At 49.5% G+C, this 15,066-nt stretch overlaps 1 protein-coding gene across 6 annotated transcripts in view; it reads left to right on the top strand.

The window, feature by feature from the left end:
- SNRK (SNF related kinase) overlaps window positions 1-8,511 on the top strand; it is a 68,451-nt gene extending 59,940 nt beyond the window's left edge. For all 6 annotated transcript variants that reach the window (XM_040246068.1, XM_040246071.1, XM_040246067.1 and 3 more), the window contains 2 exons: window positions 1,160-1,294; window positions 4,731-8,511. In XM_040246068.1, coding sequence (XP_040102002.1) covers window positions 1,160-1,294; window positions 4,731-5,955 — 1,360 coding nt within the window. In that variant the 3' untranslated portion in view covers window positions 5,956-8,511. The remainder of the gene's footprint in view (window positions 1-1,159; window positions 1,295-4,730) is intronic.
- The last annotated feature ends 6,555 nt before the right edge of the window (window positions 8,512-15,066 follow it).

Genomic DNA, 15,066 nt, shown 5'->3' with positions numbered 1-15,066 from the left:
GAATGATTTTCACTTTTGAGTGGATAAGAGGCTATTTGCATCTCCTTGAATTGGCTTGAGTCTTAAATAAATACATGCAGTGGAGTCCTGTAGAACTATTTAATTTAGGTAAATTGAATTATAAATCCAAAAAGAGGGACAGTTTGAAGCTTCAGGTCTTCCCAGCTGTTCTCAGGCTAGTCTTGCCTGCTGCCCAGATTATGAGCAGCTCCTCATTGCAGGATGCTTCCCAAATTCAAAGACACATTTGTCAATCCCCTAAGACAAGCCCACAGCTTTCTCTGGTGCCCTGAGAAGCGATTCTGGCCCCAGATTTCCGCTCGATGTCTGGCGTCAGCATCTCTCGCCATGGCCCTGGCTGCCCCCTGAGCCGTGGCCCCGCCGTCTGTTTCATGAGGAGCAGCCCCTGTAGTGTGTCCTTCCCGAGTGTTTCCGGGCCTTGTGGGTCCTCGGTCGCACACCCCTCCAGTGTCTGTCCATGGCAGGCTGGCTGCGGGGGGCGAGGGCGCTGGCTGCCAGTGGGCATGTGCCCAGCAGTGCCGGCCACACTGAGGACTCAGAGAGTGCTACTTTTGAGGTGGATGTACAAATTTTATTTTATTCATAAATTTTATTCAAAGAAGAGGCTAATAACATGCTGTCAATAGATTAGTAATGCATTAGGGTCTGGAAATAGCAGTAAATACATAGTGTAAAAGGAAAAGCTTTTTCTAATTTTTCTGATTGATACTTGTGTTTGAGTAAACATTCATATAACTCATTTCATAATTCTGTCGGAAGCAAGTAAGCCACTTTAATGAAAATAAACAATGCACATTAAATTTTTAGATAATGTGTACATTCTTGGAAACTTCATTATCTTAAGCATCTAAAACTGACAACCAGCTCAGTTGCCATCAGCGTTTTGGGTTTTTCCTACTAACTAAACATTTTTATGCAGTTGTTTCTTAGAATTTAAGAATGATCTACTACCAGGTTTTGGTTTTTTCCTCTCCTTTTTGTGGAATTCCCCACCACCACCCCTCCCCCTGCCATAATTTTAAAGAATTCCAGGTCATTGGATTTCATTTGCTTTTACTTAAAAAGCAAGAACTCAGTTGTGTTGTGCAAAATCAGACCTGCTAATGTGGCTTCTGTTCTCTCTCCCTTCCTTCCTCAGGGCCCTGGAAACCAACAGGTACAACCACATCACAGCCACTTACTTCTTGCTTGCTGAAAGGATCCTGAGGGAAAAGCAAGAGAAAGAAATACAAACCAGATCTGCCAGCCCTAGCAATATCAAGGCCCAGTTTAGGTGAGAAAAAAATCTTCACTGATTTTAGTAAGTTACCGTTTTGAAATAGCCACCTTTTCCTCAGTGTTTCCTAACTCTGTGGGGCGAGAGGATGGAGAGCAGTGACAGCCTGGCTGAGAGGCCCCGTGTGGGCTCTTCGCGGGAGGGAGGGGCCGGGCTTCTTGGTCCCCGGGCCACCCTCCTCTCCTGGGCTCCGCGGGGACATGGGCTGTAGCTGCTGGCCTGGCTGCAGAAGTGGCCTCAAGCTAGGGTGTCTGTCGCTATTTCTGTTAAACTCTTCCAGATCTGACATGTAGAGATGTGTCATTTTCTTTAAAGTTTTATTACGGGAACAAGGCTGGGTTTTCCCTCAGTATCTGGAATAATTTTTGCAAACCTCCAGGGCCTATCTGTAGCATGATGTTGTCTCAGGAATGCAGGAATGTGACAGATCAGCTAGTTGATTTATTAGCTGCTTCAGCTTGGGAGTTCACCTAACCTCTGACGCGGCTTCCTCATCTGTGAAATGGGTGGAGTAATGCTCTTTGCTCCTTGGGGTGTCGTTGGGATCAGCGAATTACTTTCTGTGCGAGGTGGTCTGAACCGGGCCGCGTGTGCCCACTGTCGCCGTTGTGGGCGTCCCTGCCACGCCATCTTCGGCAGAACAGTGGCCGCGCGCATCTCTGCTGTCTCCCTTCCCTTCCTTCCCCAACTTTCTCCTGCTCCGCCTCTCCGGCTACCTTCCTGTTCTTTTTCTTCTACCATATTAGCTTTCCATTTAATATCAAAACTTGGGAAGGGTTACAAAAGGGTTACTTTTGTCATCATTATGAAAATTTATTTAGAATTTATCTTTGTTCAGATAAAATAATGGAATTATAGTGGAATTAATAGTGATTCAAAAACAGAAGGATGCTCTTGATTCTTAGTAATTCTCTACTTGTACATCTAACTACATATGAACATATGTGTGTGAATATATAATAATAAATTACTGTTTTAAAGAAGAGTACCATTGGATTTTAAATTACTTGCAGTCAGCTTGCCACGGGTAGCTTGTTGCTTGGGGTGGCGTGACAGAGAAGAGACGAGAAAACATTCCTGGGTGACTGAAAACTAAATATTTGAAAGTTTAGTTTAACTGGAAGATGATTTCGGTAGCTTCATTTATATCCCGGATGTTTTCTTGCATAATGAAAACCAGGCACTCTGTCTGGTGTCAGCTTGGGAAAGGACTGGGCCCCAGGGAAGGTGGGGACCCTTGCACATGGGACAAGCCAGGAGAAGGTCAGTGAGTGGTTAGGGTCAACCTAGCCCTGACCCCAGCCCTCCTGTGTAAAGAACAGAGTCACTGCAGGGCTGGCCGCCTGGCCTGGAGCCACCCTCGTGTTTGGGAGAAGGGAACATTTGGAATTGAACTATTTTATTTTCAATGGGACAGATCAGAACTCAATCTAAAGTTGATCAGACAGGTAAATGAATTAAACTGGCTTTACTTTATTATAGAAATTACACAGCCAACAGTAGCTATAAAAAAGTATCAGCGCCTTCCTTGCAGACTTCTTTTACCCCCCTGGGGATTAGGGAGTGGAGATGCTGTGGGGGCCTGTCCTCCTCCTGGGCCCCTGGCCCACTGGCATGTGGTAGATGTCTGCTGACTTGCCTTGTCTTCATTGTCAAAATTCCGGACCCTAACTCAGTTCCATTGCTGGGTGTGCCTTGGGGTCAGGGTGACCTGGATGCAGAAACGTGGCCTGAGACAGGAGGCTGGTGTTAAGCAGCTGAGTTAGCTGTGGGTCCCTGGGTCCAGCCAGGGAAAGCCTGCCAGGAGAGGGTCCAGGCTGGAAACACGGGCCCTCTATCTGCACAAGAGCCTTGAGAGGTCCTCCAGGAGCTGACCCTGTCCGTGTGAACTATGCCATCAGTGCAGCTCGTTGTAAGATTCTTATTAGGAAGCTTTCTTGTCTCTTGTTAAGATAAGCTGTGATTTTCTCACAATGTCATACTTATTTAGTCTAGCACAGCATGGAACCCAGATATGTTCTTAGTAGGTGTGAGCTATTTAACCATCTGATAACTCATGTAAATAAGAACCATTGGCTCAGAAGTGGTGGTGGAGTGGCCGGTACAGCTGTAGGGCTTTCCCTGTTGTTTCTGGGTGGGTTCTGCTGTGGGGGGAGGAGAGAATACCCTCCAGTCTTTGCCCCGCCCCCCTCGAGTGGCCTGGCTGCAGCGCTGGGGGGTCTGACATGCCTCCCACCACAGGGCTACCCCAGTGTTTGCCAGGGTGACAGTTTGAATGGTTGCTCTTGGAGGAATGTATCCTGAAAGGAATGTTGGTGCCATTTCCCAGGGCCCAAGGCTCATCTGGAGTTGGCACAGTTGTGTCGTGAGGACAGAGGACTTGTCCAGAGATGCTGCTTGACCTCAAAAACACTGAGCACTCAGCTTCTGTAAACTACTGAGCTGTGAGCAGCTAACAGGCCCACTCCATCCTTGAGAGAGAGGAGGAAGCTCTGAATTGGGGAAGAGAGGTCGGCAGGAACTCCTGTGGGTTTTTTAAAGCTGCAGATTGGACTGGGTTTTATGTTGGGATAACACGGTTGGTGGGATGTGCGAGCGTCCGTCTGGCTGTGGCTGTCAGTGTCTCCGGTGCCTCCTGCTCTCCTGGGCAGAGAGGGCAGTGGAGAGTTCCAGGTGTTTATTCAAAAGAGGCTGGAGACCTCACTTTCAAAAGCTGTCCTTGGGCTACCAAGCAGTGTTCTTACTACTTGGGTGACTCTGGATTGGGAGTAAAATCAAAGTTCAAATAACAGTAGATTTTGCTATGCAGAACTCCTGTGTGGTCATTAAAATACATATACATAGAGAGAAGGAGAAGATAGAGAAGGAGCTTATGGGGCGCATAATTTAAATGGTGAATGGATTTATATGTGCCAGTATTCACTGCCTTTTCTCATCAGTAGTTTAAATCCATTAAACTTTTTATTTTTTTACACACCAACTTTTCACACCACCCTGTAAAATCTGGAGGACTAGAAATTGCAGGTGAATTTATTAGCAATAATACACCTACAAAGATTGTGATCTAAGACCAGAAGGAGCCAAACCTGTGTTCAGGTTTGACTCTGGCGATAACTCCCTTGTACTTCTAAAAAGGCTTGTGGTATAGACTGTATATATAGAAGAGGCGTTTGCGCCCTTTCTGACAGCTGTGCTGAAGCTTTCATTCGGTCACTAAGCCAGAAGCCGAGCCTGGTGTGAGCACATGTAACCCTCTAGTGTCCTCCTGATGCTTTCAGGGTGTTGAGTGGGTTTGCAGGGCTGCTGTTTCTTTTTGTGGCTTTCATCTTCTTTATGTCTGTGGCTTTCCTCCCAGTGTTTTATATATAAGGTCCTTGGGTCAAGTCTACATGTTATTACATAGCTTTTCCTTTTTTTTCAACCTGTTACATAGGCAGTCCTGGCCAACCAAAATCGACGTGCCCCAGGACCTTGAGGATGACCTCACGGCCACTCCTTTGTCCCACGCGACTGTCCCTCAGTCTCCTGCCCGGGCTGCCGACAGCATCCTCAACGGGCACAGGGGCAAAGGCCTGTGTGACTCGGCCAAGAAGGAGGACCTACCCGAGCTGGCTGGGCCCGCGCTGTCCTCGGGGCCACCGGGCGGCCTGAAGCCCGCGGCCAGTGGGCGGAAGTGCCTGTTCCGGGTGGAGGAGGACGAGGAGGAGGACGAGGAGGACAAGAAGCCCATGTCCCTCTCGACCCAGGTGGTGCTGCGCCGCAAGCCGTCCGTGACCAACCGGCTGACGTCCCGCAAGAGCGCACCGGTGCTCAACCAGATCTTCGAGGAGGGGGAGTCGGACGACGAGTTCGACATGGACGAGAACCTGCCGCCCAAGCTGAGCCGCCTCAAGATGAACATCGCCTCCCCGGGCACGGTGCACAAGCGCTACCACCGCCGGAAAAGTCAGGGCCGTGGCTCCAGCTGCAGCAGCTCGGAGACCAGCGACGACGACTCGGAGAGCCGCCGGCGGCTGGACAAGGACAGCGGCTTCACGTACTCCTGGCACCGCCGGGACAGCAGTGAGGGGCCCCCGGGCAGCGAGGGCGACGGTGGCGGCCAGAGCAAGCCGAGCCGTGGTGGCGGGGGCGCGGACAAGGCCAGCCCCAGCGAGCACAGCGCCGGCGGCGGCGGCCCTGCGGGCGGCTCGGGCAGCGCCCCGGGTGGCACATCGGGCAGTGCACGCCGCTGTGCCGGGCCTGGCTCGTCCACATCCACGCAGCTGGCCGCGCGTGGCGCCGGGGAGCTGGTGGAGAGCCTCAAACTCATGGGCCTTTGCCTCGGCTCGCAGCTGCATGGCAGCGCCAAGTACATTCTTGACCCGCAGAGTGGCCTGTCCTTCTCCAGCGTGAAGGTGCAGGAGAAGTCCGCCTGGAAGATGTGTATCGGCTCCGCCGGCGGCGCGGCGCCCGCCCCGGCCGGGGGCGGCATGAAGTTCTTCTCCGACCACGTGGTGGACACCACCGCGGAGTTGGACCGGATAAAGAGCAGGAACCTGAAAAACAACGTGCTCCAGCTACCTCTGTGCGAAAAGACCATCTCTGTGAACATCCAGCGGAACCCCAAGGAGGGGTTGCTGTGCGCCTCCAGCCAGGCCAGCTGCTGCCACGTCATCTGAGCTCCGCGTGCCTCCTGCTCAGAGTGGCCAAGACCGGCTCACTCCACTGGTCCCCTTTCGGTTTCCTCTCTCAAAGCGGGCAGTTATTCATGACTTTCTCGTTTGTGCGCCTGACGACGTGACAAATGCATGGTCTTTGTGCATGCTGCTAGACACTGCTTTTCTTTTCCAGCCGAAACGTCGCGTGTCATTTTTACATTTATAATCTTAATGTGGATGATCAGGACTAAATTAAAATGTATATTTGGAACCTAATATCTATGGAGCACTTAGAAATTTGATGTTCTGCACTTAACTTGAGAAAATGCTTTTCCTTGTGAAAAATCTAAATTCCCGCCCTGACCTTCAGTGACATGGAAACTCCGTGCTCTGAGGCATACTCTGGTGTCTGAGACAGAACCAAAGCAATAACCTTGTGATGCCGATAGGCCTGGAGCCCACGAGCGTAGGGTGCCCAGCCTCCAGGGCCTGTGAGGAGCAGAGTGCAGCAAGCGTCTGCACCGACAACCATAAAACCATGATTTCAGCATAACCCACACCTGTTTGTCTTAAGCTATAGTGTGAAAACAGTTTGGGCTCTTAAAATTTAACTGAAAAAGATGTTCTTGTTTTGTACTAGGTGAGAAAGTACATAGATTTATAAGGCAGCTTCCTCCATAGTGGTCAGTCACAAGCAGACAATCTCATTTTGTAATGTGATAAAGTGAACTGAAGATGTCTTAACTCGACTTCTAGAGTGTGTCTGTCTAACAGAACAAAAGGATGCTTGGTGTAAATTCTCTTGCGGAGAGCACGCCCCAGGCTTCCTGGACAACCATGTAGGTAGAAGAAACGCTAGGGCCTAAATAACACGGAAGCAGAGGTGTTGGCAAAGTCAAAACCCCGTTAAAAAAAAACATCGGGTATTTGATTTTTAGGACTTTGATAATTAGGTTGTCTGTTGGTAACTTCCATTCTTTTATGTCCTTTAGCTCAACTACCTATGGGAATTGGCTGATTAAAAAGATTAAAAAGGTTAAATACACAAACAGCCAACAAAAATGCACAAAGCCTGCTTTGTTTTTTGTTTTTGTTTTTTGCTGGAAGTGTTTTTTACCTTACCTTCCTGCCAAAACAATAATCAAAGAACTCTTGCTTTAAAACTACTCCTGTACAAGACTACTCTTGACCAGATAATCATCTTTTGTGGCTTTTATCTTGTAGGACACAGTCTCATTTCGGGAAGGGGCCAGATGCTACTTTTTCTTGCTGTGCCCAGAGGGTCTTAAAAGCAATGCTTAGTGACATTGGTTATAGGATGTGGCCGGTCCCTCTGGCTTTCTCACGCTCCCCAGTGTCCCGTCCTGTCTGAGTGACGGTCGTCTGGTCTGTAGTGGGCAGAGCAGTGAAGGACCACATTCCACTGGTCACAGTTTCTCCAAGTGGACACCGACTCTGCTACTTTAGGATTCATGTATTTTACTCAGAACTCTGAATTTCACAGTATGCTTACTAACCTAAGTAAAGATGATACTCAAAATACCTATTTTACTTTCTAGACCTAGACTAGATAACGTTTTAAGCTACAGCTCTAGTTCATTGTGATATTTATAATTGAAAGCTATGAGAATAGATGTGTGGGTGAAGCCATAGAACATATTTGCTTGAAATTTATTGAGCAGGGATCTTACAAAGGGCCAGAAATAAGATGTGTGGTTCACATAGATAGTGAGCGTAACATCTGTATTAAATGTCGGAGAGAAGTTTATAAAGGGCATTGGCAATAAACTCTTTGTTGCAGCTGTTTTCCAAGTAATGTAAATACTTTTTCCTGTGATTATGTATAGCCTCGGAATGGCACCTTTTAACTAACCCATGTGTGTTTGGTTTTCGATCGTTTTTTATATTCAGATGTATATATGGTGCTCACTTTTAGGATCAGCAGTGTTGACCATTTATGCTGCATAGCTGTATCATAGCCTTATTAGTCGTGTGTGGTTGGTTGACCCTCTGGGTAGACAGATGTTAGTCTGAGTGGCGTCTTACTCCTTTGTTCATCAGTGAATGACTGTGCATGTGTTGTATGTCGTCACATAAAAGGGAGGGAGCAGATAACCATTATGTTAAGATAATATTGGACCAAACGACTTACTTGCTCTAAACAGTTTCTTGTACCCCTTAACCTGTCTTCAGAAGTTGCAGAGTTACAGTAGTGTGTAAATTAAATATTGTGGAAAAACAATTAGTCTTGTATTTTTCTGTATGTGTGTGTGTATATATATATATACATTATATATATATATAAAATTATGTACTTCTGGCAATTCTATCTGTATTTAAAGTTGTGACAATCTTGACACCGATTTTAAGAATAGCTGTGAGACTGAATCAAATTGAAGATGTCCCTTCCAAGTTAGAATCGATGTGTGTTAAGAGGGTACAGAATGGTCAGCTGATTCTGGCTGGTTGCTTCCACTGCTGGTTGGTTTTCCTCATTGTATAAACATTGACAGGTATGTGACACATGGGAAAAAACAAAGTCCAGACAATAAAGTGGCATATTGGTGTTCAGCAATAGAAACTGTCCCACGTTCTGTTTCTTCTCATGAGCGCAGCCGTTTGTAGCCCTGGCCTGGGTTAGACCGACGCTCTGTGTGCTGTGCGCGCGCCGGCTTCGCCAGATGTGCCTGGAAAAATGCAGTCGCGCCTGTTCTCACTTTAAACTCGTGACCACAAGTCTCAGGTGGGTGTCAGGACTGTCCGTTATTAAACTGTATGTCCCCAGTTATCTGCCTTCCTCACTCAGCCAGTCGCCATCCTCCTGATCAGTAACCCAAAGCAGTTTCAGGGCCCCAAGCCCCCGCCTCTCTTCTGCCTTGCTGGGTGTTTGCGTGCCCTGTTCTGCCCACCTGCTCTGCCCTTCTTCTGGTGGTGTGATCCCGAGGTGGCCCCGCCTCTTGCCCATGCAGATGGCGCAGGCGTCAGGGACACAGACCTGAGCACCTTGCCCTTCTTCGCTGTGCACCATCAATCTTTGCTTTTCCGTTGGCTCGTTCCTAACAGCACACAGAACAAACACGACTTTACCCCCTCCTCTAAGTGTTTCTGCCCTCCCTCTAGCTGTTCTCCTTTTCTCCTTCCATGTCTTCTCTCTGAGCCCTTCCAGCCAGGCAGCGCTGCTCTCACCCCACTGCTCTGCTCAAGGTCAGCAGTGGTCTCCCTGTGCTAAACCCAACAGTCAATTTTTAGAAACAGCTTTGAGATGTAATCCACATACCACATAATCCACCTATTTACATTGTACAGTTCAGTAGATTTTAGTAAATTCGCAGAGTTGGGCAACCATAAACCCAAAAAGAAACCTTGTACCCTTGAGCGCATTCTCCCTTTATCCTCAACTCCCAGCCCAGCCTCAGCCAGACAAACCCTGCTCCAGTGGTGAGTTCCAGTCCCACGTTAGCGTTGAATGAGCACTCGTCCTTGCAAACTTTGAATTGCTCAGGACCCGACTTCTCCCTTGCTGCTCTTCAGTCCGCTAGCTCCACAGTCTCCCAACTGCTAAACCTGGAGTACCACAGGATTCAATTCTGGATCTTTTCTATATCTACACAGTCTCTTAATGATCCCATTCAGTCTTTGTGCTGACAGAAAGCCCGAAATACATTTAGCCCACACCTCTCACAGGAATGCCAGATTCCAACTACCCATTTGATTTCTCTCCTTGGATGCGTCTGATAAGCACCTCAATTTGTACAAATTCTGAATGCCTTCCTAATCCCCCTCAAATCTTTACCCTCCTAATGCTTCCCATCTCGCAAAAGACAATTCTGAACCTTCATTTGTTCTGCACAAGTCAAATGTCTTGGTGTCAACACTGTCTGGTCCCAGCCTCTAATCCATCAGCACATCTTATTCATCCAAGTAGTGACACCTCACGGCCACCACTTCTAACATTTCTGGTTCGTGACACCATCATTACTTGCCTCTTAAAGAGTTTCGCCAATTTTGTCCTTGTCTCTTCTTCATTCAGCACTGTGAGTGATCCTTCTAAAAGCTAAATCATGGCATGTTTTAAAAGGTGTTTAATTTCCAAATATTTGAGGATTTTCCATATAAAGTTCGTGTTACTAATTTCTAGTTTAATTCTGTTTCAGTCAGAAGTTGTCCTTTGTGTAACTTTTTTACATTTACTGAAATTTGTTTTCTGGCCCCGCCAATGGCCTGTCTTCCGTGAGGCGGACACGTGATGGTGAATGCTTACGTGAGCTCTTGAGAAGTCCTGCTGCTGACACAGTGTTCTGTATGTTCTGGGCATGTCAGTAATCGAGCTGGCTGATAATGGTATTCACGTCTTCCATATCCTCACTGATTTTCTGCCCCATGTAAATTACTGAGTCAGGAGTGTTGACACCCAGCTGCAGTGGTGGATTTGCCCATTTCTCCTTGTAATTCTACCAGTTTCAAAGTCTGAAGCTCTGTTGTTAGATTGAAGATTGTTGTCTTCTTGATGAATTGATCCCTTTCATCATTAGAAAGTGTTCCTCTTTATCCCTAGTGAATAATTCTTTATCCTGGAGTCTGCTTTGTGTGATAATGATAGAGCCACTCTTTTTTTTTTTAAACTTATGGGAGTATATTTTACTTTTAACTCTATCTGTATCTTTCTATTTAAAATGAGAATTTTGGGGTTTTGGGGCAGTCTTTTTATAGAAAGCATGTAGTTGGGTCTTGCTTTTTTGTCCAGTCTGCAGGTCTTTGCCTTTGACTTAAAGTAGAGGTCCCCAAACCCTGGGCCACAAATGGGTACCAGTCTGTGGTCCTTTAGGAAGAAGGCCACACAGCAGGTGAGTGGTGAGCAAGCAAGTGTATTTGCTGTATTTATAGCCGCTGCCCATCGCTCACGTTACCTCCTGAACTCTGCCTCTTGTCAGATCAGTGGTGGCCTTAGATTCTTGTAGAAGCATGAACTCTCCTATGAACTGTACACTCACAGGATCTGTGTTGCATGCTCCTTATGAGAATCATCATCAAACCATCCCTCTCAGTCCCCTCGCCAATCTTTGGAAAAATTGTCTTCCACGAACCTGGTCCCTGGTGCCAAAAAGGTTGGGGCCCCCTGATTTATTCAGACCGGTTAGCTTTAGTACTCTTGCCTGGAGGATCCCGGGGACGGGGGAGCCTGGTGGGCTGCAGTCCGTGGGGTTGCTAAGAATCAGACACGACTGAAGCGACTCAGCAGCAGCAGCGGCTTTACTGTAATAGTCAGCATCAAAGTGAAGTCGCTCAGTCATGTCTGACTCTTTGCAACCCCATGGACTGTAGCCTTCCAGGCTCCTCCGTCCATGGGGTTTTCCAGGCAAGAGTACTGGAGTGGGTTGCAATTTCCGTAGTTGAGTGTAAATCTATCTTCTTTCTAATTGTTTTCTACTTGTCTCATCTGTTCTTTGTTTTTCTCTTATTTACTGTCTTTTGGTTTAACTAGCACTTTTTATTGGCTAATTGGCTATATGCCTCTCTTAGTTTTTTTAGTGGCTGCTGTAGGAGTGGGGGTGTGTGTGTGGGTCTGTATATATATTTTTTAAGGTAGACTGAGTTTTTACAAATGGAATCTACCTTAAAATAATGCCCCTTATAGAACATGTTACAGCTCTACACTTCCATTTTTTTCCTCTTCTTTTGTTGTCAGTCATTTTATTTTTATATTTGCACACGAGTTTGTTTTAGGCAGTTTTCTTTTTAAGAGATGAAACGGGGGGAAAGTCTTGTTACCAAAATCTTTGTTGTTTCCATCACTCTTCATTTTCTTGTAAAAATCTGCTTTTGGTATTTTCCTTCTGCCTGTAGAACTTTAAATTTTTAATATTACAGGTCTGCTGATAGCTTTTGCTTTTCTGAAAACGTATTTTTACTTCACTTGTGAAGGATATTTTCATGGGTATAGAGTTCTAGCTTTTTTATTGCAGCACTAATCACTGTGAATTTCACTTCGTTGAATGCTGGATTTTGTACTCATGTAAAAGGTGCTGGGTTTCATTCTGGCATGGGGTTATTTGGAGTTGTTCTGGTTTGGGTCTTGCTTTTCAAGTGTTAGGACAGATCCAGAGGGGTCCTTTAGGACTGACTTGCCCACGATGGAGGCAGTGCCCTTCTAAGCAGTCCACTGAGGTTCTCCCCATCCTGCCCGGGGAGCGTGAGCTCGGCCCAGCTTCATGTAAGTTCTCAGTGTCGGTCAGTCTCCAGCTTCAGGTAATTTTCTACCTGAAAATTGTATTGATTGGCACTCAATCATAGGCCACAGATTCTGGTGCTCGCTCACTCCTTGTGCAGCAGGATACGCCAGACTTCAGGCCCCTTCTGCCCTCCAGCAGGGAGTGGGTCCCTCAGAGTTGTGGGCCTGGCAAGGGATAGTTGAGAAGGGGATGGTGGGATCTGGTCTTTCTGGAGCTAATAGAAGCCAGGCGCATAGTGACTGCTGGGGAGTCACTTGTACTCCGGACATCTCTCTCCCAGCAGAGTGCTAAAGGTTGGCAAGCACGAAGAGGAACAAACCAGAATCTTGGTCCTTGTGAGTTCATGATGCCCTTAGGGAAGAAACAGGGCTTTCAGCTAGCACCAGACGCCCATCTGAGATGGTGACGGGTCTCAGGGCACTGCTGTGAGGTCCTCCTGAGAGTTCCAGGGACGGGGGAGTTGGGGAGGAGGTGCGGGAGGCAGAGGGGAGGAGGTTGGGGAGTGCAGAAGAGGAGCTGGGCAGGATTCGAGCCCAGGGTTCCTGTGTGAGCCATGGGGGAGAGAACAACCCATTGTTCTCCTTGACTGCTTTATCCCTTCACAGGGACTCCAGAATTTGTGGATTGGGGGCCTGGAAGAATCGGAGGACCTGGGGGCACGGCTAGAAGGAGGGTTGCTGGCTGGAACACCAGCGGGCGGGGGCAGGGGCGGGGGAGGGGAGAAGAAGGCGGAGTCAGCGTCCCACTGTCACTCCTGGAGCCCTGCTTATCAGAAAGGCCCTGTCTCGGTTTAATGCTCTGCTCTTAGTTGTCTTGAGAGTCTTGACACTTTTTAAGAGGGCCTGTGCATTCATTTTGCCCTGAGCCCTGCAGGCCATGCACCAGGCCGAGGGGTTAGGTCTGTATTCTGCAGGTATGAAGGAGGGGGTCTCAGCCGCGAGGATGGGAGGCTTTGGCCAGAGCAGAGGCCCACAGAGAGCAGCCAAGGCTAGAGACAAGCCCGGGGGCCACCTCCCGAGTGGGGCTGAGGAAGCCTGAGGACGCCAGGAGTGGAGGCCACAGAGCGGGGAGCAGCAGGTGAGCGCAGAGGCCGCAGCCGGCACTGGGGTGTGCCCGAGGCGGAGCAGAGCTAGCGGGCCGGGGTGTGGGCGTTACTCTGAGCGCCCCCAGAAAGGGAGGGGCAGACCAGCCATGGGGGCACGGGGTCTGCCCGTGGGCACGGCCCTGATCTCACCCCGGAGCCCACCCCTGGGGCGCCTCCTACATGGGAACAGATGAGACAGTGGTTGACCTCTGACCTTCCAGAAGGCTAGGCCAAGCCCTATTAAACCTCTGGGCTATGGGGTCCACTGTGAACCGCACTAGAGCTCTTACACAGCAGATTTCTGTGCATCTCGTTGCCTCTCTCATTCCCGAATTGCCCCAAATTCGGTGGCACATCTGGCCCTGAGGGGAGCACGTCACCCTCGTGAAGAGAAGGATCTAGATACAGGGGGAGACCTGGTCTCACAACACGTCCTGGGGGTTCCAGCGGCTGAGGCTCCCTGGGCCCCGCCATCTGGGAGCAGACGGCTGAGGAGCGGGTCTGGGCCCGGGAGCTTGAGGTGCTGAGAACGCAGCGCCTTGTTTTGGAGTTGTGTTCTGGGGTTGGAGGGGCAGCAGCCACTGTCATTGGCTCCTCAGCCTCCCTTAGGGTGGAAGCCCTTGTTTTCCATGTTTATAGCCTGACAGCTATGTAAAGGGCGGGTGGAGCTGTCTGCACCGTGATTTTCCTGTTACTGAGCTAATGCCCGTCTTCACACCCTGGGCTGGCCATGCAGGCCTGTGCCTGTGCTGGGGGTGGGGGTGTCGTGCTCCCCCCGGAGCGTCCGCAGACCTGGCTGTGCCTTCCCGCGTCCTCCCACAGGAGGTGATAGGTAGTGGCAGGAGCCGTTTCTTCCTGTCCCCGAGGGAGTTCACCAGCACCCAGGAAGGTCTGGAGACGAGACCACGTGTGGTCCACGTGATCTGTGCTGCAGCTCAAGGAAAAACACCACCATCCCTCTTCCTGGCCAGTTGATGGCTAAGGCTCACAGACCCCTGAGCAGGGAGCCCAGCACCCCCTCCTTCCCGCAGGATGCAGCTCCGCCTCTGTCCCGCCCAGATAGCCAGGGGCTCCTGAGGGGCAGTGTGGGTCATCCAGTGACGGAAAGCGAACGGAAAGTCTCTTTGGTCCGAGAATCCCAGGGCAAACTGCCGAAACCCTGTTCCTCAGGCCTGGGTGGTGGCACCAAGCGTCGCTCTGATCAGGGGCAGGTTCTCTTGGGGGGTCTGCAGCTAAAGGCTGAGGCCCAGCTGCTGATGCCGGCCACACTGCCCCCCAAGTGCCGGCCTTGGCTGGGGCTCCTCACCTGCTAGGCCTCCTGACTTGACTCTTAGAAAGCTGGGATGAGCAGCGGGCCCACCCTCCCCCAGTGCCTACTCCTGCACATGGGAGTAGGCAACGAGCAGCTCACCGTTGCTGTCCTTGCAGGGCTGTTGGTTAAACCGGGTCAGGAGGTGTCTGGAGCCCAGGGTTCCTGTTCTCGTTGCTCGTTTCCTGCCGGAAGTGGGGCTGGAGCTCGGGGTCAGGACTGAGGAGGGAACTGGACTGTGCACCGTCCTGGCCACGCTGCTGAGGTCGGCGAGGTCACTGAGGTCCCTGTGCCCCAGCTTCATCTATAAACACAGACGGGAGGAGGAAACTGGAGCTCAGGGGGCATACCAGGGACGGCAGGGGCTCCAGGCTGCCAGCTTCACGGTAGGGCTTGGTGTGCCTAACCATTTACTGCTGGTTTTGAGCCTAAAACCAGAGGATAAAGGTTTGTTCTTAGATCTTCGTTCTGTTTTGGAGCTGCTGGTGCGGAGTGAGTGAGTGTGGCCA

The sequence above is a fragment of the Oryx dammah genome, unplaced genomic scaffold, assembly GCF_014754425.2.
Source record: "Oryx dammah isolate SB20612 unplaced genomic scaffold, SCBI_Odam_1.1 HiC_scaffold_9, whole genome shotgun sequence".
NCBI classification, from domain to species: Eukaryota; Metazoa; Chordata; class Mammalia; order Artiodactyla; family Bovidae; genus Oryx; species Oryx dammah.
This window is presented reverse-complemented; position numbering and strand designations above follow the sequence as displayed.